At 34.4% G+C, this 26,989-nt stretch overlaps 2 protein-coding genes across 2 annotated transcripts; both read left to right on the top strand.

Moving 5' to 3' along the window:
• Nucleotides 1-4,766: 4,766 nt before the first annotated feature.
• On the top strand, nt 4,767-5,802 carry LOC104855542 (olfactory receptor 13C3). The gene has a single exon (XM_010614425.2). It carries the CDS (start codon nt 4,804-4,806, stop codon nt 5,800-5,802), a length of 999 nt encoding a protein of 332 aa, XP_010612727.1. The 5' UTR covers nt 4,767-4,803.
• Nucleotides 5,803-23,228: 17,426 nt separating this feature from the next.
• Nucleotides 23,229-24,205, top strand: LOC104855543 (olfactory receptor 13C4). Its single transcript, XM_010614426.2, has one exon. It carries the CDS (start codon nt 23,249-23,251, stop codon nt 24,203-24,205), a length of 957 nt encoding a protein of 318 aa, XP_010612728.1. The 5' UTR covers nt 23,229-23,248.
• Nucleotides 24,206-26,989: the final 2,784 nt, after the last annotated feature.

Genomic DNA, 26,989 nt, shown 5'->3' with positions numbered 1-26,989 from the left:
AAAAAAAAAAAAAAAAAAGCTAGTGAGTATGCTGGGCAAAGGAGCAGTCATATGCCGCTAGTGGGAATGTGAATTAGTATGGCCACTATGAAATCAGTATGGATGTTTCCCAAAAACTAAAAAGATAACTACCACCACCTGACCCAGCTATACCACCCCTAGGTATACTATAACTGAATAAATCAAAGTCGAAACACGATAGAGGTACTTTAACCCATGTATATCATAGCACTATTCCTAATAACTAAGTTAAGGAATCAGCCTAAGTGCCCATTAGTGCATAAATAAATAAAATAAATGTGAATATATATGTATATATCAGCTATAAGGAAGAAACAAATCACATCAGTTGCAAGAAAATAAAACTATACATCACCATGTTTATTAACATCTGGTTTATTAATCAGATTCATAAAGACAAGTATCACATGTTTTATCTAATATATAAAACCTAGGAAAAAAGGTGACATGAACAGAGAAGGGGACAGTTAGAGAAGGAACAGGGAACAGAGGGAGGGAAGGTAAGAGGTAGTAACGGGGTAGATACAACTTTAAGAAGGTTATATGCACATATGAAACTCTTACAAAAATCTATTATTTTGTTCTTGTAGTACGTGCTAGTAATTATAAGAAAAATATTGCTCCTAATGTCTTAACAGTTAATTAATCCAAATATTTTACATGGAACTTCAATAAATCTACACTATAACTTAATAGCCATTTTAATTATATCATGCAATATTTACATATCTGAATTTTGTGCCCTGAATTAATTATGGACTGTTAAAACACTTTTGTGGCTTTAATATATTGATTTATTATTATCCTATGGGTTTATTTATTGCATTATTGACATTTCTTTTTATTGCAAAAAGATTGACAATGGCATCCTGAATGAAATTAACTTATCAACAACAATTAGGAGAAAATAAGCTAAAAATTAAATGACATATTTAATTCACAGTAATGATCTTTCATTTCATTCATGATATCAGATAATTTTTTATTATAGGATTTCATTTTGGTAATTATTCTTTGAATTATTAAGTTCTTTTAATTAACTTTGCTGTAGTAAATAAATTTAAATTAAAAATCTATCACATTTCATTGTTTGGTGAATATTCACCTTTAATTTCAAAAGATGCATGGGCAAGGAAATATTACCTCTTTTTGAAACTTAAGTGCAACTACAAGTTATTGTCATACTACTGCTTAATTGAGTCTGTGAGACATTTTCCTTGTCACAGCAGAAGTTTCTCCATTCCGTAGATCTCTCACTTCAACTTTAAATTGCTTTGGGAATTGGGAACATTTATAATGACTAGTGCATAAAAATATTTACTATATCTGGAATTGGGTAACTTTTTTGAAGATGAGTTTAATTAGAATACTGAAATAAATATTATGATGAATGTGCTTTGTTCTGATGAGAGGTGGAAATAATTTATCATTATAAAGGTAAGCCCTGAATACTGGAAATTGTACCATAATTAAAAGCAATTACACCCAATCTGGAATGAAAGCTGTTAGCCAATATGTACTTATAATATAAGTAATCTGAAGAAATATAGTTATCAATTTATTTTCACCAAATACACTTGCAATTATGACTTATTATTTATGTATATATAATAACTAAACAATTTCCATACACTACTTCCTTATTTCCTTACTATACTTATGTGAGAAAATCAAGGTAAGTATTTTTATAATTATTTTACAAATGAGAAAACTGAGTCCATATAATCACCAACAAAGACATCGATGCCAAAGACCTTGATTCTAGTCTGAGATACTTTTCCATTATGCTAACTGTATGTCACATGTGTCCTAGTGAGAATTATGTGAACTCTGTCTAGTTGCAGTGCACAAACTGGTGATTATCTCCATTAGATGGAAGCTTGTTAGTACTGACTGAAAGATGCTTAGAAGTTAAAGCCTGTTATAAATGAACAACTTGCACATACTAAATTGCCCTCAACTTTAATCTACAAATACTTTACAGAGAAATTGTTTAAGAGCTGTGTTAGATTTAGATGTAGAGGGACAAGCAAGAGGCTCAAACTGTTCCCTATGTCTCTTATTACCTCTCAATATACAAGATAACCAATCTAACGTGCTGGGAGCAGAAGAAAATCAAAGAGAAACACTGGCCCGGCTCAAGGTCAACTTAACTTCGTAGACAAGTGAGAGGAGTTGGAGCCTAGGAGGGTAGGTCTTAGAGCAAATGTCAGGAGATGCAGTTCAGGTAGCCGAAAGTGCAGTCATAACATTTATATAGAATGTGAAGATCAAAGGCTCTCCAAGCCTAGACCCCCAAGAAGGCACGACCTAGAATATTGCCTTGTGTCCTGGTAAGTCAATATTATGCTGTCTTCTTCCTTTTACAACTAGACTGATCAAAGTGCTCACTTTTATCCAGTGTACCCCATGACTAACTTCTACACCTCATATGAGGAGAATTTTGATTTATCACAAAAGTACTGTGGAACAAGTATACTATCACTGTCCTGTCACTGGGCACTGCTGAATGAGTACAGAGGGTTCATCTTTATGACCCCATATTCTATGTGGTTTTCACTGACCATTCTCTTGTTGATATATGAAATCTATATAAATTTTAGTGCTACCAATCAAGTGATGTAGTAATGTAAAGAGAATTGGTTTTGGATCTTTCCCATGTAACCTTGGCCTAGTGAGTTATTTCCAGTGCAAGATATAGACATAGGATTTTGCAATACAAGTGGCTAAATTAAATGAAGATTTTCCCTGTTTCCCCTCCCCTGCCTTCCTCTCTTCTCTCCTCTTCTTTATGAGCTTCTATTCTTAAAATGGATAAATAAAAATTAACAATCTCTTTTGGGCTCAGTTTTTCATAAGATTTAGATTGTATACTCTTGTTTATCTCTTCAGATTTAAATTTCTATTTCTATTTTTTACTAAATGCTTCCATGTGCAGAGAATATTCTAATTATAATGAATTTATGATTAAAACTAATGTTTACTTTAGTAATTTTCATAGGTGCTATCACACAATAGGAATCTCATGTGCTGAAATTCCCCAAACTATTATTCCATGAAAGACCTAAATACATACTGATGATGACTATAGAAAGAATGGCTTTTATATCTAGTCAGCAATTAGTGACAATCCCACTAACTAAATATCTTAATCCCTTTTAGCTACATTTCTGTTCAAAACTCTCATCTCATACCGTGTGAAGTCAAGCTTATATAGATATTAAAGTCCTAGGCTAAGCACTCATCCAGTGATCTTTACTTTCTAACTCTGGACTCCTCCTTCACTAAAAGAAGTGCCAAACTTTTTCCCTGGTGTCAGAAGCTTTCTACATGATTCGCTTTCCTTCTCAGATGTGTTTGCCACTACTCCTCCTCAGAAATGCTTTTGTCCAGAACAGATGTAATGAATCTCCAAATTTTGGCTCACCTTCTCCTATTTGACTCCCCTGCCTAATTCCCCTCTTTTCTTATCATTTTAATGTTTTGGGACCCAACCTAAATTTGAAACTACTCTTGAAGTCTCCTTTGTTTGATTTGTTCCTCCTAAATTTCTCCCTTCTTGGAAAAATCTATAATTATAACCCATATTACAATATTTAGATATACATAGTTCCACATATATTTCCTATTTTCCCAATTTACAGTGGCAATATTTTCCATTTTTTCTTTATTCTGACCTTGTTTGGAATATGACTAGTTTCAAGGTAGGCTGTTAATGATAACCTAAAATTATTCTAGTGGTTTTGTAGAAGTTTATTCTGCTTTTTAAAATGTGCCCTTCTATATTTAACAACATGGCATCAATCTGGAGTTTTCTTTAAGACACAAAAGAATTAGTTTGAATTTTTGCAGATGTTTATCACAGTGAATATAATAAACCAACAGAAAACCTATTTGAATAAAAAACATCTTGATAATATGCCAGCTCAGTGTATATTAGAGCCTCCTACTCAAGTGCTTTAGGACCAATTGCACAAACATTATCTTGGGCACTTAGGAGAAATTCAGATCTTGGGACCTATGCTGGACACTGAAAGAAGATCTGAAGATTATCATTATCATCAGATGCTTAATATGTATGTGAAAATTAGTGAATGTATCACCAGAAATTTGTATCAAAGATCTTATCTTCAAATTCTCCTTTACTATTTATCACCTGCTTTGTCTTGGTCAAGTTTTATTTTTTATATTTGGAAAAAAATGGAGACAATATAAAGAATATTGTATTTTGTAAAACAGCATGAAATATATACACTATGGACCATTTCTTCCTGTTTCACATTATCTATTATACATTTTGATTTAATCAGATGTTAAGGTTTAGAATATGCTATTCATTTATTTTGATTGAATATTGATAAAATGCACACATAAGATATGTAGTGTCAGGCTTGAAAAGAAATCTATTTTTAAAAATTGCTGTGATATTTCAACTACTTTGTAATTACTGAATGAATATTTCAGTCCTTATTGAATAGTATTTCCACTGATCATTGCTGCAGCAGATAGAATGAAGTCAGCCTTTTAGTTGATAATTAACCAGGGGCTTTATAAACTACAACTGAGGAATGTGTCCTCCACAGGAAAAGTTACTATCATGCATGTGTGTCTAAATATGGGTAAATAGTCACATGTTGGCAATGGGCAAAGATATTTCCAACTTCATTGTATACAAGAAATACACATCATTTGATAAGTGTCATAGAACTTCAAGCAAGAACTCAATGCATTCTAAAAAAATTATTGTTCAGGTATTTTGTACTATTTGTTTCTTGTCAGTAGATGTATTTTCTTAGGTTTTCTTTTGATATACTAGAAGTGAATATAATGGGTATGATTAATCAGACATTTGTGTCAGAATTTCTTCTTCTGGGTCTTTTAGGTTACCCAAAGACTGAGGTCATTTACTTTGCTATGATTCTAGTTATGTACCTAGTGATTCTAGCTGGCAATGGTGTTCTGATCATAGCAAGCATCTTTGATTCCCGTCTTCACACTCCCATGTACTTCTTCCTGGGGAACCTTTCTTTTCTGGATATCTGCTACACATCTTCCTCTGTTCCATCAACACTGGTGAGCTTAATCTCAAAGAGGAGAAACATTTCCTTCTGTGGATGTGCAGTGCAGATGTTCTTTGGATTTGCCATGGGGTCAACAGAATGTTTGCTTCTTGGCATGATGGCTTTTGATCGCTACGTGGCCATCTGTGACCCTCTGAGGTACCCCATCATCATGAGAAAGGGGGTGTATGTCCTGATGGCTTGTGTGTCGTGGTTCTCTGGTGGAATAAATTCAATTGTTCAAACATCTCTTGCCATGCGATTACCCTTCTGTGGGAATAATATTATCAATCATTTCACATGTGAGATCTTAGCTGTCCTCAAGCTAGCTTGTGCTGATATATCACTCAATATTATTACCATGATGATATCAAATATGACCTTCCTGGTTCTTCCTCTTCTGGTCATTTTTTTCTCGTATATGTTCATCCTGTACACCATCTTGCGAATGAACTCAGCCACAGGAAGACGCAAGGCTTTTTCCACCTGCTCAGCTCATCTGACTGTAGTGATTGTATTTTATGGTACCATCTTTTTTATGTATGCAAAACCCAAGAGCCAAGACACGAAAGGGGAGGACAAGTTTCAAACTCTGGACAAGATGATTTCTTTATTTTATGGGGTAGTGACCCCCATGCTGAATCCTATAATTTATAGCTTGAGGAATAAGGATGTAAAAGCTGCTGTAAAATATATACTGAACCAAAAACCTATTCAATAATAACAACAGGAAATTCAGGTCATTTGGTACCAAGCACAAAAGTGAATTCACAGTAATTCAATGAGGACTTTGTTTTAGAGAAATCATGGTTAAGGTGATTTCAATTCTTAGCTTCCATTAACCATGCTCAGCTAGAATTGCTGAGAATTATAGATTGATATGAATTCAGCTTACAGTATTCCATGATCCAGATCTTACAAACACAACAAATTCGGCTAGAGTCCTATCCTTGGTGATATCTGAAACGAATTGACTGTGTTGAAACAGTAAAAAACAATCACACATAGATTTTTGGGAGAGAGACCACAAACGCCACAACTCCTCTACCTACATAAATGATTTTGGATAGATTATTTATTCTTTCTGAGCCAGTCAACGTGCTTGTAATAAATAAATAAAATCCAGTCTGTATTTTTATTTAAAGTTTCAATAAGTTGCAAAAAATTAAACAATAAGAAATGCTGTTGGCAGTGACAAGGGGAAAAAATGAGAACCAAGACCTGTCATGTAAAGGTACAAGATCCTAATGATGAATGTAACTTTACTGTATACCTAGAATGTACCAATAAACTCAATTTAAAAAAAGATTATAGTATGATATTTAAAAAAAGAAATGCTGGCGGGGTTGTGAGGAGAAAGGATCCCTTCTCCATTATTGGTGGGAGTGCAGACTGGTGCAACCACTATGGAAATAAATATGGAGATACCTCAAACAGCTAGGATTAGAGGTTCCACGTGACACAGTTATTCTCCTGCTGTATATCTTTCCAAAAGAATCATACAGTGATATATGCACACCCATGTTCATTGGGCATAGTTTGTCATAGCTAAAACTTGGAAACAGCCCAACTTCCCATCAACTGGAGACTGGATAAAGAAGATGTGTTTTTTCTATAAAATGGAATTCTACTCAGCCATAAAGAATGAGAAACTGGAGTCATTTATAGGTAAATGGGTGCATATTGCGACCATATTCCTAAGTGAAATATATAGGACACATATGTGTAAATATCTAATAGTTTCTCTGGTGTGAAAAAGTAAAAGTATAAGTAAGGTTTAAATTGTCTAATTGATAACATGGAATAGGAAGAAAAGGACTAAAAGAGTAGGGGAAGTGGGAAGGGTAGGGGAAAGGAAAGAAGCAAAAAGAAAAGGAAAAAATGGAAGCAATGTCTTTGTAAACAGGGAAGGGGGGAGGGGGTGAAGGGAGTGCAGGGGTATGGGAAAGAAAAAAGAGCCAAGATACATCATGTAAAGTTACAAGATCCAATGATGAATGTGACTGTACTGTATGCCTAAAAAGTACCAATAAACTTAATGGAAAAAAAGTTTCAATAATTTGGAGAAACAGCTAAAATAATACTGGAGTCATACTGTTATATAATTTTAGAATTGAAACTAAGACTTCAATTGAGGACTGTTACTGCTTAACACCTCCTGTACTCTAAGCTAACAGTTACTAGAGCCAATACCCCCTCCTCTACATTTTATTTTATTTTTAAAATTAATTTTATTGGGACATTTAATGTATACAATAAGACATTCATTGTTGAAAATTTGTACCTTTACATAATTGACCTTGGTTCTTATTTTTCCCTATTCTTTTGCCCTCCCTTCCTCCCTACCTCCCTGTCTACAAAGACTTTGTTTTTATTATTTTTCATTTTCTCATATTAATTCCATTCTATTCTTTCCTTCCCCCTACTCGTCCCATTTATCCTTCATCTTTGTTCCTTTTCTTCACATTTCATGTTATCTATTATACCTTTTAGTCCTCATACTAGAGAAACTATTCAGTACTTACACAAGTGTGTCCTATTTATATCACTTGTGAGTATTGCCTCAATGTGCATCCATTTAGTTATAAATGTCTCTAATTTCTAATTTTTAATGGCCGAGTAATATTTCATTTTATTAAAAAAAAACATTTGCTTTATCCAGTCTCGCATTGATGGGCAATTGGGCTGCTTCCAAGTTTTAGCTATTACAAACTGTGCCACTGTGAACATAGGTGTCATATATCACTGTGGTATGATTCTTTTAATTCTTTGGGAATACACCCAGCAGAGGGATAGCTGGGTCAAATGAAACCTCTAATCCTAGCTGTCTAAGGTATCTCCATATTGATTTCCACAAAGATCGCACTAGTCTACACTCCCACCCACAGTGGAGCAGTGCTCCCTTTTCCTCACAGCCCTGACAGCATTTGTTATTGGTTGATTTTTTTTTTTATATTAGCCGTTCTTTCTGGGGTGAGGTGGAATCTCAGCATTGTTTTCATTTGCATTTCTCAAATGACCAGTGATGGTGAACATTTTTTCATATGTTTATTTGCTATTTCTACTTCCTTGTCTGAGAAATGTGTGTTCATTTCAGATGCCCATTTTTGGATTAAATTGGGGAGGTCTGATTTTTTAAAACTTCTTTACATACTATACATAGTAGACATTTTTGTCCAACAGCTGGTGAAATTTTGTTCCACATTGTGGGTTGTCTCTTCACATTATTGGTTATTTCTCTTGCTGTGCAGAAACTTTTTAATAAGAAGGCATCCCACTTGTTGATTGTGCTAGTTCATGGGCAAATGAGGTTTTATTCATAACAACTTTTCCTACAACAGCATCATCAAGAGTTCTACCTAACCTCTCTTCCAGCCAGTTTAGTGCTTCTTTTTTAATATTTATATCTTTAATCCATTTTGATTTTATTTTAATGCATGATGAGAGATATAGGCCTGGTTTTAATCTTTGTCAAGTTGAAAACTTGCCAGTTTTTCCAGCACCATTTAATAAATAGGCTATCTTTCCTCCAGTGAGGGTGTTTGGCTCCTTTGTTGAAGATGAAGTTGTTGAGTGTTTCTGGAGTTGTTTCTGCATCTTTCAATCAGTTCCACTGGTCCTCAAGTCTGTTTCTTTGCCAGTACCATGCTGTTTTTCTCACAGTAGCTTTGTAGTATAGTTTCAAGTTGGGGGTTGTGATGCCTCCTACCTTATCTTTATTGCCTAAAGTTGCTTTTGCTATTTTAGATCTCTTCTTGTTCCAAATGAATTGTTGAATTTTTTTCTCAAGGTCTGTAAAATATGCTGCTGGATTTCAATTGGAATTGCATTGAATCTGTATAGCAGTCTTGGAGGTATGGCCATTTTCACTGTGTTGGTTCTCTCTACCCAGGAGCAGGTAATGTCTTTCCCTTTTCTGATAGCTTCTTCAATCTCTTTTTCCAGAGTGCTGTAGTTTTCAGAGTAGAGATCTTTGATTTCTTTTGTTAGGTGGATTCCTAGGTATTTCAATTTTTTGGATGCTATAGTGAAAGGAATTGTTTGCCCCATTTGTCTCTCAGTGAGTCTGTTTTTTGTGTGCAGGAAAACTATTGATTTTTGTGTGTTGACCTTATGTCCAGCTACTTTACTGAATGTGGTTATTGAGTCTAGAAGACTTTTGGTGGAGCTCTTGGCATCTTTTATATAGAGTATCATGTCATCTGCAAATAATAACAATTTAACTTCTTTGTTTCCTATCTTCATTCCTTTTATTTCTTTCTCTTGTCTAATTGTGGTGGCTTAATGTTTCCAATACTATATTGAACAGGAGTGGTAATAGAGGACATCCTTATCTTGTCCCTGATTTTAGTGTGAAGGATTTCAGTTTTGAACCATTTAGTATGATATTGGCTGTTGGTTTTTCATAGATGAATTTTATCACATTGAGGTAGAGACAATCTATTCTCAATTTTCTGTTGGGTTTATCATGAATGGGTTTTGAATTTTGTCAAGTGCTTTTTTTGGATCTATTAGATGATCATATGGTTTTTATCTTTGGCTCTATTAATATAGTGTATTACATTTTTGAATTGTATATGTTGAATCATCCTTGAATCCCTGGGATAAATCTGACTTGGTCAGTGTGTATGATCTTCTTGATGATCTTCATTCTATTTGCCAGTATTTATTAAGGATTTTTGCATCTATGTTCATTAATGACATTGATCCATAGTTCTTTTTTTCACTTGGGTCTTTCTCTGATTTGGAGATCAAGGTGATGCTTGCTTCCAGGAATGAATTTGGGAGTATTGCTTCCCTTTCAATATCATTGAACAGTTTAAACAGTAGTGGCAGTAGTTCTCTAAATGTCTTGTAGAATTCATCAGTAAAGCGATCAGGGCCCAGGATTTTCTTAGTTGGTATGCTTTTAATTATGTTTTCAATTTCATTGATTGATATTGGGTTTTTTAGAATTTTTAGGTCGTCTTTGTTCAACTTTGTAATTCATAAAAATCTAGGAATCTGTCCATTTCCTCTACATTTTCCATCTTATTGGTGTAAAGTTTCTCTAAGTTGGTAATAACGATCCTCTGGATTTTCACTGGGTGTATTGTAATTCATGTTTTTTATTCCTAATTGCCTGGAATTGGGCCTTTTCTTTCTTTTTTCTTTTTTTTTTTTTGATAGGTTGGCTAAGTGTTTGTCAATTTTGTTTATTCTTTCAAAGAACCAACTCTTTGCTTTGTTGATTTTTTGTATTGTTCTTTTAGACTCCATTGCAATGGTTTCTGCTCTGATCTTTATAATTTCTTCCCTTGTATGAGCTTTTGGTCTGTCCTGCTCTTTTTCTAGAAGCTTAAGGTTCTGCATCAGGTTGTTTAATTGTGCTCACTCTTTTCCTAATATGTGTATTCAGTGCTATGAATATCCCTAATAAGACTGCTTTGAATGTGTCTCATATATTCCAATAGGTTGTATTATTATTATTGTTATTTAATTGTAGGGACTATATGATTTCTTCTTTAATATAATGTTGACCCATTGGTTATTCAGAAGTGTGTTGTCCAATTTCCATGTGCTTGTGGTTTCTTTTCCAATTTCATCACATTATGGTCTGATAATATACAGGATATCACTTCAATTCCTTTGCACTTAGACATGTTCTATGAGTTAATTTGTGGTCTGTTTTGGAGAATGATGCAGATGGATCTGAAAATAACTTGTATTCTGATTTTGTGTTGGAACACTCCACAAACATCTAAGTTAATTTGTTCAAGAGTTTGATTTAGTTTTAATATTTCATTATTTTCTGTGTAGTTGACCTATATATTTGTGACAGTGGGGCATTGAGGTCCCCCATTAGTATTCTGTTAGTGCTTATTTGCTTTTTCATATCCCTTAGTATTTGTTTTATATAGTTGGTCACACCAGTGTTTGGTGCATATATATTTATGATTACCATCTCTTTTTCTTGGATTGTTCCCTTTACAAGGATGTAGTGCCCTTCTTTGTTTCTCTTAATTAGTGATTTTTAAATCTACTTGATCTTCAAAGAGGATTGCTACTTCTGCTTTTGGGGGGGGTTCCAGTATGATGGAGTATTGTTTTCCACCCTTTAACTTTCAGTCTGTGAATTTCTTTTTGAATTAAGTGTGCTTCTTGTATTCAGAATATTGTTGGATCTTGCTTCTTGACCTTTTCTGCCAGTTTATTTCTTTTAATTGGTGAATTGAGGCCATTAATATGGAGGGTTGTAACTGATATGTATTGACTTATCCTTGTCATATCATGTCTTTTTGTTGAATTCTTCCCCTTTGCATTTAATTTCTTGTCATGCCTGATGAGTTCATTCTGCTGGGCTTCCTAGGGTTGTGATACTCATTGTATTTTCCTAGGATATTGTTTAAAATTTTTGGAGTGTTAGTTTGGTATTTGTAAAGTTCCTCATGTGCTTTTTTTCATGAAAGTATCTTATTTCTCTATCAATTTTGAAAGGTAGTTTCTCAGGGTACCTCAATCTGGGTTGGAGGCTGTTTTCCTTTAGGGTTTGAAATGCATCACTCCAAGCTCTTCGTGCCTTGAGAGTTTGTGTTGAGAAGTCTGCTGTTATTCTGATAGGCTTTCCTTTTATGTGATTTGTTTCTTTTCTCTGACTGCTTGCAGAATTTTGTTCTTCTGTTGGGTTTCTGGAATCTTAGGGTTAGGGTTAGGGTTAGGGTTAAGTATTACATGCCTATATGTAGATTTTTTGGTTCATGGCTAGTTGGAGTCCTATATGCCTCACTTATCTGTATGTCAAATTGTTTTTTCCCTACTTGGGAAGTTTTCTGCTATTACTTCTGTGAACAGATTTTTGATGTCATTTGCACTCTCTCCTGTTTCTTCATTGACCCCGATCAGTATTATATTTTTCTTCTTTGCATCATCTAGTAGCTCTTGGATTGATTTCTCATGGTCCCTTATTATTTTAAAGAAATTTTTCTTTTTCTGGTCACTAATTACAATCCTATGTTCTATATCTGATTTTTCTATCTTTGCATTGGCTCACTCTGTTGTGTAAACTTTCAATGGTTTGTTTAACCTTCTGGAAATGTGTTTGCATCTGTATCGATTCCATTTGTTTTCTATGTTGGGATTCCATCATGTTCCTCAGCTCCTCTATTTTTTTAATCTGTGTCTGCTCTAGATTTATTAATTGTGTTTTGCACTAGGGACACAATCTCTTCTTTAGCTGAGAAATTATTTCTGACTTCATTTTTTGCTGATTCTCTTTTGTTGCTAGTTCAGGAGTCCAAGTAGTTGAGTATCAGATTGTTTCATCTCTTTTCCCTTTGGGGTTGCCTTAGGTGATTTGGAAATCTGGTTTTGGGACTTGTTTCCATGTCTTCTCATTTCAACAGAGCCAGCTTGCTGAGCCTTTATTGAGACAACTTTTTGCTCACCCAGTGGTTTTCAATTTTCATCAAACTACCAGGAGGCCTTTTCTCTGCTGCTCACCAGTGCACCAATTCCTGTGTTCAAACCACTGACGCTATGGTGTGGGCCTCTGACTGAAGCTTGTGCACCTGTTCAGCTCTTTCCTGGGTGGGCCTTGGCTGGACAAGTTTGTCTGGGCTTCAGGGGTTGGGGCAGATCCCTGGCTCGGTCTGGACCATACCTCATCCCCTATATTTTAACATTTTTGTTCTTTCCCAATATATTTCCTTAATGTTTACACAGATTCATGCCTAAATGGTCTGGTCCCAAAATCTTGCTGCCCTATTCTGATGCTTTTCCTCCATCCCCAATTACAGGCTTTCTAATCTCTGTTTAATTATCTTTTTAAAATTTATCACAACAAAGTTTCAAGGATGTAAAAATATTACTGTCTTAGGCAACTCATTAGCTCCTAACTTAAGTTTTTCACCACAGTATAAAAAGTGTCAGTATCTTATATGTGGACTTATGTATCAGGTTGAACTCATCACATGCTAAATATTTGATAGTTGTATAAGAGTGGGTGTGATATAACTTTGATACAGTCAAGTGTACCCATATTTTTTTTTTTGGTACCAGGTATTGAACTCAGGACCTTGCTTTTGCATGGCAGGAGTGGTGCCACTAAGCTAAACCCCCAGTCCATTCATGTTTTTTATTTTGATTTATCAGAAAATGTACTACCAGAACTAGAGGTTAAATTTTTTTCATTAGGTTTATCGGTATTTTTTAGGTATACAATACAGTTACATGCATAATTGGGATCTTGTACCTTCACATGATGTATCTTGGTTCTCATTTATTCCCCATACCCCTTCCCTCCCTTCACCCCCTCCACCCTTCACAGTTTATAAAGACTTTGTTTCCATTTTTCCCTTCTCTTATATTTTTTCTTTTCCCTTTTTTCCTTTCTCCTACCCTTCCCACTTCCCCTACTCCTTTAGCCATTTCTTCCTATTTCACATTATTAATTATACAATTTGAACCTTGATTTACACTTTTAGTTTTTCACATGAGAGAAAGTATTTGGTATTTGCACATGTGTGTCTTATTTATTTCACTTAAGAGTATGGCCTCAATAAGCAGCCATTTATCTATAGATGACTCCAGTTTCTCATTCTTTATGGGTGAGTAGTACTTCACTTTATAGAAAAAAAACCACATCTTTTTATCCAGTCTCCAGTTGTTGGGTAATTGGGCTGGTTCCAAGTTTTAGCTATTACAAACTGTGCCACTATGAACATGGGTGTGCATATATCACTGTGGTATGATTTTTAAAAATTCTTTTGGAAAGATACCCAGCAGAGGTATAGCTGGGTCAAATGGGGCCTCTAATCCTAGCTTTTTGGGGTATCTCCATTTTGATTTCCACAGCGGTTCCACCACTCTGTACTCCCATGACAACGGAGAAGAGTTCCTTTCTCCCCTCAACCTTTCCAGCATTTGTGATTGATTGATTCCTTGATAGCAGGCATTCTTTCAAACCAAAACTGATTCTAGTATTATTAATGTAGGATGGTACTGTATCATACCTCTTTGAATGTAAAATATCTTGTACCAGATACCCATTTTTGAATTGGGTCTTTATATTTAGAGTGGTCTGATTTTTTTTGAGTTCTTTATATATTCTAGATGATAGACCTTTGTCTGAGGAACAGCTTGTATAATTTTTCTCCACATTGCAGGCTGTCAGCTCTGTTGGTGGTTCCTCTTGCAGTGCAGAAGCTTTTTAATAAGATGAAATCCCAGTTGTTGATTTTTGTACTAGTTCCCATGCTACTGAGGATTCATTCAAATAGTCTTTTAGTCTGCCAGTGTCTTAGAGAGTTCTATGTAACTTATCTTCCAGCAAGTGTAGTGTTTCTGTCCTAATATTTAGATCTTAGAGGTTAATTTTTTAAAAGGTAAAATATAAATTTTTAACAAGGTGAATAAAGAAGTGAAAATAATAGCTCAGATACCAGATGGAAATTACCTTCATAAAATTTGTACTACTTACCTTAAACACCATTTCAGAAGTTTGCAAAATTTATTTTCAATTCTATCTAAGAAAATATATACACCTTTGTGTCTACAAAAGGGATGATCAAAACATGCAATGAACGTTATATCATAAATTTAATGCTATAAAAGACACACTTCCATTAATCCACTGCAAAATACTCCTCTCTTTGATCACTTTCCATCATTGTTTGCACTTTCTGAAGCAGTTCTGGAAGTCCTCTTTCATGTTCTTATGAGATACAATAAAAATGTGGAGAATCCTGAGGCCGACTGCCATCCAGTGGAAAGACAGGCTCAAAAGATATATTTCAGTGTGTCTTCATCCACTTTATTTACCAGGTCTGGGAGTATGCAACTGGCTCTTCTCCAATGTAAAAATGACCATGAAAAGTAAACATGTTGAATAGATTCAGGACATTGGGTCAGCTATGAGCCAACTAAAGATACATATGTAGATTTTTTTTCTGTAAAACATTCGTTGGAAATGTTAATTTTCAAATATTTAACAAAATTAGTAATGGGGAAACTTCATACCCTACTGTCATAAATAAATAGATCAGGTAAACAGAAAATAAAAAAAGAAATAGTAGAACTCTATCAAACTCTTGATAAAATTAATTTAACAGAAGTTTACAGAGTGTTCCACCCCACAAAATCAGAATACACATTCTTCTCAGCTGCACACAGGTCATTCTCCAAAATAGATCATATACTCGCTCATAGAACATGTCTAAGTAAGTGCAAAGGAACTGAAGTGATCCCTGGTATATTATAAAAAATAAGAGTAACTTAACAAAACACCATGTAGAAATTATTCAGTTTAAATAATCATCACCACTTGAGCAGTTATCATCCATCATTATCTATGCGCAGTAATTTTCATCCTCTCCATTATTTTGATGCAAATCATTGACATAATTATATAATATATTTCTGGACATCATGGCATCATATATATCATATAATTGTAGAATAAATACTTGAGCCTATATAAATGTGTGGACATATAATAAGTGGTACAAATTGAAGTGCATCATTCACATTGTTGCTAAGAAATGCACCTTTGGGAACACGTAAACCACGGCACGAATGATGCCTCTTCCACATGGGCTGTAGAACAGTGCTGGCAGGGTATATGAACATGAAAAGGACTCATCTTTTCTCATTCTAATGAATGTTTGCTACAAGTTAATGCAGTCTATGGTAATTTTATAAATTTCAGGAGAGGCCAGGCTTTTAAACATTGTATACTTATCCAGGGCTAGATTTTTTTATAGAACCCATGAGACTCCAGATGTGTACTCATGGAAGGTTTTCATAAAGATACAGGACAGGCTTGCAGGAGCAAGAAATTTCAGGACAAAAGTAGAATTTGAAACTTCAGTTCATATTTTCCAGGTCAATTTTGAGCAAGGGTCTTTAGAGCTTTTCAGTCGGCACTGGTTTCTACAGCAATCATATTGTTGCCATTAACTACTGGCTCCTTGAGTAGAACCTGAACATATATTGTGGGCCCCATATGTTGAAAACTCCAAGATACCATCATATATGTAGCAGTGACCTCTCTATACACTTTAGTTTGAGCATGCCAGTGAGCCTTCTCTAGGCCCTTTTCTAAAGAATCAGCAATCATTTACCTTCCTTTCTATTTTCATTCCTTCTACCTTTGGGGTAGGATTGTTAGATTCTGCCAGAGATCTCACCCATAAAGTTGGAATAACTATGGCATAAATATGGCATTAATATTTCCCACTTTATTCTTAATCATGAAAATATAGGGTTGGGTAAGTACAAGCAAATAGGCCTGTATCATGCATAAAATTAGAAGGGGACAAAAAACGTTAATCATAACTCAAAATGGTGAAAAAATATTGTTATTATTTTTTAGGAATATGAGAAGTGAAAGTGTTTACACTACCATGTTACAGTGTTATGTACAGCAAATAGTTATTCTTCTGAAATTCATAAACAGTATTTATAAATACTATAGAAACAGGCAAAAAAAATATTTCAGAAATGCAGAAGTTTCTATAAGTGCCAATATCATTCCCAACATCTTTTCCATATATTTCCCTTCAATATTTTAACCTTGTATCCAATGCTGATTTCCAGTTAATTGTGGATGTTAAATTTTAATATACTTCCGTTGTGAAATCATAAAATTAGTTTTTTAAAATCAACCTTCAATTTTGTAAGAAGGGGTTTCAGTTGTACAGTTCAATTTGCATTAGTCCGCATTTTTCATATGGACATATTGTCTATGGTTTGTGATATTTGAAGTCATTATTGAGTTTCATCTGGAATGCCTGAATTAGATGGCCATCCTACACATTAAATTAATAGTCTGCTTTAGATGCTAATGTGGTTTTAGTAATTACTTCATTTCCTAGGTGGTATTGTTTGGGTATAGATGTCTCCAAAGCCTCATGTGGTCATAGGTGGCTGAATCTAGAGTGTGATGCTAGGATTAAGGATGTGTGTCTACTAAACCACTACTTTTGAGTAATTGGTTTGGCACCACCCTAATCCCAGTAGTCTGAATAAAATAAAAGGGGCAGAAAGACACTGCTAAGCACCTCCCCCTTGTTTTTGTTACCTTCTGGCTGTCATGAACTTTTTCTTCTCTGAAAGGCCTGTCTGCCATGCCACCTTGTGTTGGAGTTGATTATGGACTGAAACATTTTTGAAGTGTAAGCCAAATAAACTTTTTCCCCTCTAAATTTGAGTGTTGAGTATTTTTTCTTAGCAATGAAATAAAAGTAACTAACACACTAGGCAAATAAATAAAATCCCAAACAAATCTTTCAATCGAGAATCACTCGTATCTACCTAGCAACATTGGGGATAGGCAACATAATTCACTTTCCAGCTACAATGTCTTCTGGATCCTTTAATTTGGGAGCTCATAATTGTATTTTGTCTCTAAGTTTTGTCAAACTGAAAAAATATCAGGCGTATTTTTAGCTCTTCCAGGAAGAAGGATAAATACATTTTCATTCTTTGTTGCATTGGCTGAATGCCTGCATGCCTTCCCATCTGTTGTCCCCAAAAGATGCTCTCAAAGAGAAAATAGACTCGGTTTGTCAGTGCTAGTCTTTTTCCAAATTTTATGATAGCTTAGACATGTCCCATCTTGATCATTTGTCTTTGGGCCCTCCAATAAGAGTCTCACAATTTACATCCTACACAGTCATGTAAGGCCTAAATATTCAGTCCATGTCACAATTTCAATTCTGCCCATTGGAAAACAATCGTATGATTTCATTATTGTTCATATCTAGGTCCCCTGATGTATGAAGAAGGCTATGAATTCTTCCCTGATCAAATGCTAACAATTACTTGGGGGCATTATTTTATCACGCTTACCTCTGGTTAGCTATAGAAAATTAATTCTCACTAAATGGTACTCACAGTTTTCTGTCTCTAAACTTCTAAGATGTTACAATACCAAAGCAGCCTTAACAATTTTCCATTTGCATTTAATGAATTAACACACACTATGAATTGTGGTTTGCTTGTGTGTATATATGTCTATGGGCACACATAAAAACTGTTTCTTCAGGAAATTACTATTTTTCAGAATTCAAGAATTCTATAGTAAACCTGATAGCCACTGGAAAATTACAGTTGTAGTCTAAGTAATAATATCTATGCTACAGCTTAATAGATTTTCCAAAAACAATTTAGTTCTATTATGTTATCTGCCTATCTGAAGTTATGTCTCAGACTAATCATCCTGGAATGTTGTTTTTACTTATGTAACTTTATTGCATGGATTCATTTTTGTCCTGTGGATTTAATGATTGCGTTTATCTATATTTCTCTTCATTCCAGAAAAGGATGGTGATGGCATTTTGTTTGAAAATAATTTATCAAAAAGAATGAAGAGAAAGTAAGCAAAATAGTTAAATGAAAATGCATTTCATTCACAGTAAAATATCTGTTTTGTTTTATCATTCATAATATCTAATCATTTTTACATTATATCATATTTTAGTAATTATTATTTGAATCTCTTTGATTAAGTTTGCTTGGTTAGACACAGGTTAATCTTAAAAGCTCTTGTATTTTCTTAAGTTTGGTGAACATTTGCCTGTTTTCAAAAGTTACAAGGGCAAGAGAATATTTTCTTTCTGAGTTTTACTTTAGCTATAAAATTGTCTCAAACCACTCATAATTGGCTGTGTGGGACATTGTTCCTATCGAACCACAAGTTTCTCCATTTCATAGATACCTCACTCCAACTTTAAATTGCTTTGGGAATTGGGGAGCAATTATAATAACTGTTGCATAAAAATATTTACTCTTCCACATGTGTGGATTTGAGTATTGTTTGTTAGACTTGACCTTATTTCAGACTGCTGACACAAATATATAACAAAAATACATGATTCTTTTAGGAGGTAGAAATAATTTGTCAATATAAAAAGTGAGTACTGAATACTTTGAATCTGTACCTTTTCACTCTCAATTAAAATTATCATTAAGTATGATTTTTTGCAGTACTGAGGATTGAATATAGGGTTTTTGCTCTGAGGTACATTCATGTTTCTTTATTTTTAATTTGAAGAAAGGATCTCACTAATTTTGAGACAGGATCTCACTAAATTGTTCAAGCTGGGCTTGAATTTATGATTTTCCTCCCTGAGCCTCTGAGAGTGCTGGAATTATGGGCCTCTGCCAACACAGTCAGCTAAAATATGGATTTGTCACATGAATAATATTGGGGACCAGAGCTATCAACTCATTAGTACTAAATACACCTATGGTTTAATATGTTCATTATTATAATCTATACAATGCTGATTAATGCATGAAGCAGTTTCCTTATGTTCTCCGAATTATTTTCAAAATGAATCTTTGAGATAATTGTTTCTCTCACTATATTATTAGACATTTGAAGAAAAATGAACCTGAATCCTAGAACAATTTTTTTGCTTTCCTAGGCTTACCCAAGGCCATATAAATTCAAGTGCCTATTTGGTAACTTCTGTGTTCTTGTAGGGCATAACCTGACTAATTTCTATATAAGAGGGAAATTTGTTAACAGAAAGTTAATTTTATTTTAAAGTGACAGCTTGCTGGAAATGAACGATACAGGCTTATGAAGTTTCCCCACATTAGAATCCACAGATAGCTGTGCAAAGAAACTGCTTATGAACCTAGAAAGCAAAAGTTCACCAATTCGGTCAACAATCACCTGTTATGTACAGCCACTGGGTTAGGCCATAGCTGCACAGAGATGAGCAAAAGAGACAACTGCTCCCCCACAACTCCTGCCTTCTCATAATACACAGGGAAACAAATTTAAAGTGCTTGGAGTAGAAGCAAACCAAAGCCAACCAACAAGACAGGCCTGGATTGAATCAGTGAGGGAATTTCCGCCTAGGCAGGAGCAGGGAGTTAGGAGACTGTTATACATTGTTGTTACCATTGTTGGGGAAATGGAGGACAACAGACTCCCTCAGTCAAGACCCCAGTAAGGCTGCACTTGGTACATTGTCATGTTTCCTGGTAAGTCAGTATCTTCGTGTTTTCTTTTATGTTCAAGACTGGCATCCCGAGAGCACTACAGCTAAACCTTCCTAGATTCTGAACCCGGCTCAAGGAGAATATTAGTTTATCATAAGTAATGTTGGGTGAGTATAGAATAATTTCAGTAAAAATGTAATATTCTGAGGCATATGATTCAATCCCACAGCCACAAAACCTTCCTCTCTAAATAGAAGTTAAGGACACTGTACATGGTTAAATGAGTACAGGTAAGTATTGCCTTTGTATTCTCAATTTATCTGTGGTACTCACTGACCATCTTCTTTTTGTGACGCACAACTTCTGTACAGATTTTAATATTACCTGCTAGACATGGAAATGGTGGAAAGAGGAATGGATTTGCATTTTGTGCCTGCTCATTATTAGCCACGTGACCTCAACCAATTGACCTAATTTCAAGTACATAGCTGGCAAGTAGGCATCTGTGTAGTTCTCGTCTCAAGCTGAATAAATATAAGTTAAAATTACTCTGAGGTTCAATTTTCTCAACTCTAATTTGGGAATTCAACATTTTTTCATTTGTGGCTCTCTTCAAAGGTGACAGTTTCTATTTGATATTTGCGAATAAAATTAGTTCTAAATTAAATCTCTCTTTGTCTAGTTGACTTCTAACTCCGTGACCATTCACACCACACAGAAATTCTGCACCTTTCAACAGGCAATAAACTGAGTGTTAAGGTAAAAGTTGAAACTGAAAATTGGTGATGATTGTGAAAAGATGGATTTTGTGTGTATCTTCCAGGTAGTAATTATTAATAACCTAATAACATGCAATACCTTGTATCACATATCTGCTCAAAAAAACCTAACAAAATTAAATTGTATGCAAAGTTTGGATGGCAGCTAAGTCATAGTCTCTAAATGTTCAGCTGTGTTTTGTGTTCCCAAACCAAGTTAGTCCCCAATAAAAAAAATCATCTTATCTGCCTGTCTTTCGGGACTCTGTCTTACCAGAAACACTTTCTACCCTTTCTCCGCAGGACTTCCCTTGTTTGAGGAGTCCCTTGTTGGAGAAGTAGGTACAGGGAACCTACTCCTACACATTGCTTGGCCTGTTCTCCCTGTCAGGATATTCTACTTCTTACTTTTCTGCTAGACCTGCCTATTTTTAAATATATTTTTATTGGTACATTTGAGGTATGCAGTACAGTTACATTCATCATTGGGATCTCGTACCTTTACATGATGTATCTTGGTTCTTATTTTTCCTTTTTCCATTTTTTATTTTATAACAGGGCTACACTAAGTTGCTAAATTCACCAAGTTGGGTGCAGGCTTGTGATTCTCCTGCCATTGCCTTCCAGAGTGCTGGTATCACAGTATACACTGGATCCCCTATCCTCCCTTCCCCCCCTCCGCCCCTCCCTATTTATAAAGACTTTGTTTCCATGTTTTTCCTTTTCTCTTATTTTTTTTAGACATGACCCTTTTTTTCTCTGTGTTTTAAGATCTGGCCTAAGTCTGAAACTTGGAGAACTCTCTCGTTTTTTATTAGCTCCTTCTGGAAATAAATAATAACAATAATGTTCATTCTGGCCACATGATGTAATTATATTCTCTATCAAACATTCCACAAATAGATTTTTTTTTATTTTTTAAAGTGAATTGTGAACTTTTTGATGGAACACAAAATGGGTCATATGTTTCTTATTCTTTACTGTCTTAGAACAGATTATGCTCAAGTGAGGCTATCAGTAATAATGTATACATGCTAGTGCAGCAAAAAGATCTTTTTGTTTTCTGATATTTATCTTTCAATAATATAAAGAATATTAAACAACAAGATATAGCTCTGAAGTTTATTGGAAAACACAAATAATGATGTGGTTTATCATTTTCCAAGTTGTTATGGCAATCTATATAACAACTCAAAACAAAATCTGTTTGAATCAGAAACATCTGGGTAATCTGTCAACTCACAATAGATAAAGTAACAGCTTTTTGTTGAAAATGTGATTCTTTACCAGCTATTGTCGTATGCTCTGGAAGTTTACTAGAAGTACAAGTTCACCTATCATACTCAAGACCCACTAAAAATAATTTAGATTTTACAAAACATCATCAGGATATTTGTATGCATACAAAAGATCAAAAGACTGAACTAGCTGATTCTTCAGGCAAAATTTTTCAATTGTCCTTAATGGGAAAACAAGGCACAATAATAGTTGGTACTGTAATAAAAAAACAGAAAACAAAAAACAAAAAACAAACAAACAAAAAACCCTTCAGACTTCATTGTCAAAGAGCTGAGGCTCATACTTCTTTTTTTTACCTACAGGAGGAAGCCACATTTCATCTTTCACATTTGGTAAAAGAATTCTGAATAGTCAGAAGATTCCTTTGCTCTTTGTAAAGTATAATGTGCTAAACACACATATATACAAATGTACTTAAGCTGTATTATTGAGTTCTCGGATTCACTTAAACAATAAATCATCACAAATAACTCAGAGTCATAGAATAAAACAAATGAGGAGAGAGTATGTGTTGTTCTCCAAAGATTGTCTGTCACATACATGCAGACATGGTTTACACAATAGTCTTGCCATAGGAAGATGAAATGCAAGAGTGGGCTGTTACTCTGAAATCAACAATTAACTTTAGCTTTGCACAGATGCTAAACGGCAATGTCTGTGTTTCAGTTTGCTGTGAACAAATGACTGCCTTGTAAAGATAAACAGTTAAATGCATGGAAAAAGATTCCGTTTTAGGTAGACATATATGCATAAAAATCAAAACTGTTTTAAAGATTCTGAACATTTCTGTTAAATATTGGATTGAAACCTTTGTTAGTTTTTGCTTTCTCCACTGTGCTCTCACTGGGCTTGACTAAATGAAGAAATCGAGTTTGTTTTCTGCAATATTCTAGGGCTTTTAGAGAATTCAGCGTGGAGTATTTTTAACAATAAGGAGTGTTGATTCTGAATTTGTTTCAGATCCTAGATATACCTTCACACATGAGAGCTAGGGTAGAAAATCTTGATATCCTGGTATCACTTTATTTTATGCATGCTGTTGAAGAAAATTGAAGGGCAGAGCTTTAAAACACTTTCATCCTAAAGGTAATGCTTTTTAAAGAATTTGTTTCATTGTTGCTCGACTATGAAAGCATTTTGTGCTGGAGCTTCTTTTGACATCCTGAAAGCTGGGACATGGATAAGATAAACCAGACATCAATGGCAGAATTCATTCTTCTTGGACTCTCCGGCTACCCAAAACTTGAGCTCATTTTCTTTGCTGTGATTCTAGTTATGTACCTAGTGATTCTAACAGGCAATGGTGTTCTGATCATAGCAAGCATCTTTGATTCCCGTCTTCACACTCCCATGTACTTCTTCCTGGGGAACCTTTCTTTTCTGGATATCTGCTACACATCTTCCTCTGTTCCATCAACACTGGTGAGCTTAATCTCAAAGAGGAGAAACATTTCCTTCTGTGGATGTGCAGTGCAGATGTTCTTTGGATTTGCCATGGGCTCAACAGAATGTTTGCTTCTTGGCATGATGGCTTTTGATCGCTATGTGGCCATCTGCGACCCTCTGAGGTACCCCATCATCATGAGCAAGGGGGTGTATGTCCTGATGGCTTGTGTGTCGTGGTTCTCTGGTGGAATAAATTCAATTGTTCAAACATCTCTTGCCATGCGATTACCTTTCTGTGGAAATAACATTATTAATCATTTCTTGTGTGAGATCTTAGCTGTCCTCAAGCTAGCTTGTGCTGATATATCCCTCAACATTGTTACCCTAAGTGTTTCAAATATGGCCTTCCTGGTTCTTCCTCTTCTGGTCATTTTTTTCTCGTATATGTTCATCCTGTACACCATTTTGCAAATAAACTCAGCCACAGGAAGACGCAAGGCTTTTTCCACCTGCTCAGCTCATCTGACTGTGGTGATTATATTTTATGGAACCATCTTCTTTATTTATGCAAAACCCAAGTCTCAAGTCCTCTTTGGGAAAGGTAGTTCCCAAGCTACTGAAGGGCTCTTTTCTGTGTTTTATGGGGTAATGACTCCCATGCTGAATCCTATAATCTATAGCTTGAGAAATAAAGATGTAAAAGCTGCTATGAAATATTTGTTCTGTCCGAAAGCAGGTAACAAATAGCACCTAAATATTGCTCTTTAATGAGGAATTAATGTAACCATTCCACAATGTGTCAAAATATCATGTTGTATGCCATGAATATATAAACTTTATGTTTGTCTTTTAAAACAAGTTTAAAACCAAAATAAAGTGATACTATTTGGCAATCATAACGGACCTTGTTTTGGGAAAGAAAAATTATGGGGAGAGAGATTTATTCTTTGCCTTCATTAGCTCTGCTCAACTACAAACCCTGAAAATAGCAGTGTGTTTAAATCAGAGTCTAAGACGTTCTGATCAATCTATTTCAAAGACAATGAATTCCTTTAAAATCTTATCCCTGAAATGAGTGTCTCTGGTGTACTTGTGGCAATACGCTGGAAAATATAACACACACCACACGTAAGGGTTTAGATAGCAGGGATGTAAAGTATGCTCTCTCAAAACCAACTTACAGATATGAAGAAGGCTATTCATCCTTTCTGAACTGTAGTTTATTTTCAAAAGCTACAATAAATCACACAAAATACCTGTGTAGTGCCAAGTTTATATAGTACTTCCCTTTGTAGAGGGTGCTGAGTTTGATTTTTTTCCTATTGATGCAATTTAGGAGTTGAACTAAAAGGATAAGATAGGACCTGTTAGTTTAGTCAGTTACCTATCATTAGAGTCCAGCACCGTTCCCTGAAAGTTTTTATATTAATATGAATCTCCATCACTTCTTGCCATTTCATCAGAGTATTTATATAAAGGAAGCATCAACCAGTTGCTGTGGGAGACTAAGAATTCTGTTTTTTTCTAATCTATGTCAAATGAGGAGATGCCACAGAAGAGCATTTTAAAGTTTTGAGATGCCGTCAAAGAAAGAGAAATTAACATCTGACTTGAAGAATGGAGGCTTGCTGAGCTGTCTCCCTGTAGCCTTGAGCTAGAATAAGTTTCCTAGAGCTGCAAATAATTAGAAATTTTTAAGTTTGCCTGAAACATTTTACTTGGTATTTCATAAAATCAACCAAGACATTGTTTTATCATAAGCAGAATAAAAATATTAATATAGAGAAATACTGAATACTATTATTTAATTTAATGGTCAACAAACAATGACTTTGTGCAAAACCTGGCCCATAGGCATTATTGTATAAGTTTTTACTTATTTTTTAACTTTGTAAACATATGGCTAAATGTATACAGGATTCTACCGTCCAGCTTTGTGTGGCCTCCTAAGCTAAAAATGATGTTTACATTATTGAACTGTGGAGGAAATTAAAATATTACTTTGTGACACAAGAAAATTACATGAATATTAAGCTTGAGTATCTATAAAGCTTAAAAAACTATTTATTTTCAAATAATTATAGACCCATAGAAATTTGTAAAAATAGTAGATACTGTATCATGTATCCTTCTTCCAATTCCCCCCTGAGCTGATATTATATCATCATAGCTAATGGCAAAATCATGATTGGCTCAATATTATTAATTAGATTTCAAACCTTTTTTGGTTTTACTATTTTAAAATCTGTTCATCCATGTGTACATATATATATGGGTATTTTGGTCTATGAAATTTTATCCCATGTGCACATTCATAAAAAATCAAAATACATGACCATCATAAAAAATCAAAATACATGACTCTTCCCTTACTATGAAGGAATTCCAGGGATGGTTAATGTTAATGTGTCAACTCTGCTACTCTATCATTTCCATATGTTTGATCTAACACGATGCTGTGAAGATGTTCGTTAGATATGATTAACATTTAAATAACTAGACTTTGAATAAAATGGATTATCTCCATACTGTGGATGGCCCACACTCAAAAAAGTAAATTCCATAATATCTGCATCCACTGAAAAATTTCAAGCTATACAAAGAAACTAACACATATAACTTACTCAGTAGAAAAGAACCAAGAAACTGCAGTGACTATGAAATGAGAGACAAGAAATTTAAATGAGATTCTGTGATTACAAGAAATATGTTGGAATATTTAAAGGAAAGTAGAGATGTAATGTGAAGGGAAGTGGAGCAGACACCATTTTTAGAGGTAAAGGATTCAGTGTATGAAATTTTTACTGGGTGATCTTAGTAGCAGGGTGGAAACTGCAGAAGTAATGATCAGTGAAAATAAAGACGTAGCAACAGAAAATAACCTAAATTCACCATTAAAAATAAAGGTTTGAATGTAAAACAAATAGAGCCTCAAAGAAATTTAGAAACTATCAGATCATGCCATCTATATTTATATATTTTAATATATTTTGATATATTTATATACTTGCATAAGTCCCAGGGGAAGGAAAAAAAAGAGAGGTTTTGATAAAATATTTAAAGGGATAAATGATTGAAAATTTCCCAAATTTTATGGGAGCTATAAGTTCAAAGATTTAAGACATTTAGGATAACAAACCAGAAAAAATGTCAAGAAAACAATAACACAAAATGTAATCATATTGCTTAAAACTAGTGATACCTACATTTACACTGCATTACATGTGTAAAAGAGACTCTTCTTCAAAAATATGTGATCTTAATTTAACTGTAACTTTTAACTTAGTTGTAACTTTTTAACTTATAAATTATTTTTACCTTTAAGTCTTTTGTATTAACACATAGCTTAAAACACAAATATGTATTTGTACACAAATATGTACAGAGGTACCAAATAATTTTTATTATATCATTATTGTATAAGCCTTTACTTATTTTTTAACTTTGTAAACATTTGGTTAAATGTATACAAGATCAGTGTTACCTTCCAGCTGCTGGGTTCTCCTCTCCACCCAAAAGGAGTTACAAGGT

Source organism: Fukomys damarensis, unplaced genomic scaffold (genome assembly GCF_012274545.1).
Source record: "Fukomys damarensis isolate Sample0158 unplaced genomic scaffold, DMR_v1.0_HiC HiC_scaffold_36, whole genome shotgun sequence".
Taxonomy (NCBI): Eukaryota; Metazoa; Chordata; class Mammalia; order Rodentia; family Bathyergidae; genus Fukomys; species Fukomys damarensis.
This window is presented reverse-complemented; position numbering and strand designations above follow the sequence as displayed.

Excerpts from the sequence above, each read along its gene's own strand:
- LOC104855542 (XM_010614425.2), top strand. The coding sequence starts at position 4,804 with ATGTATTTTCTTAGGTTTTCTTTTGATATACTAGAAGTGAATATAATG.
- LOC104855543 (XM_010614426.2), top strand. The coding sequence starts at position 23,249 with ATGGATAAGATAAACCAGACATCAATGGCAGAATTCATTCTTCTTGGA.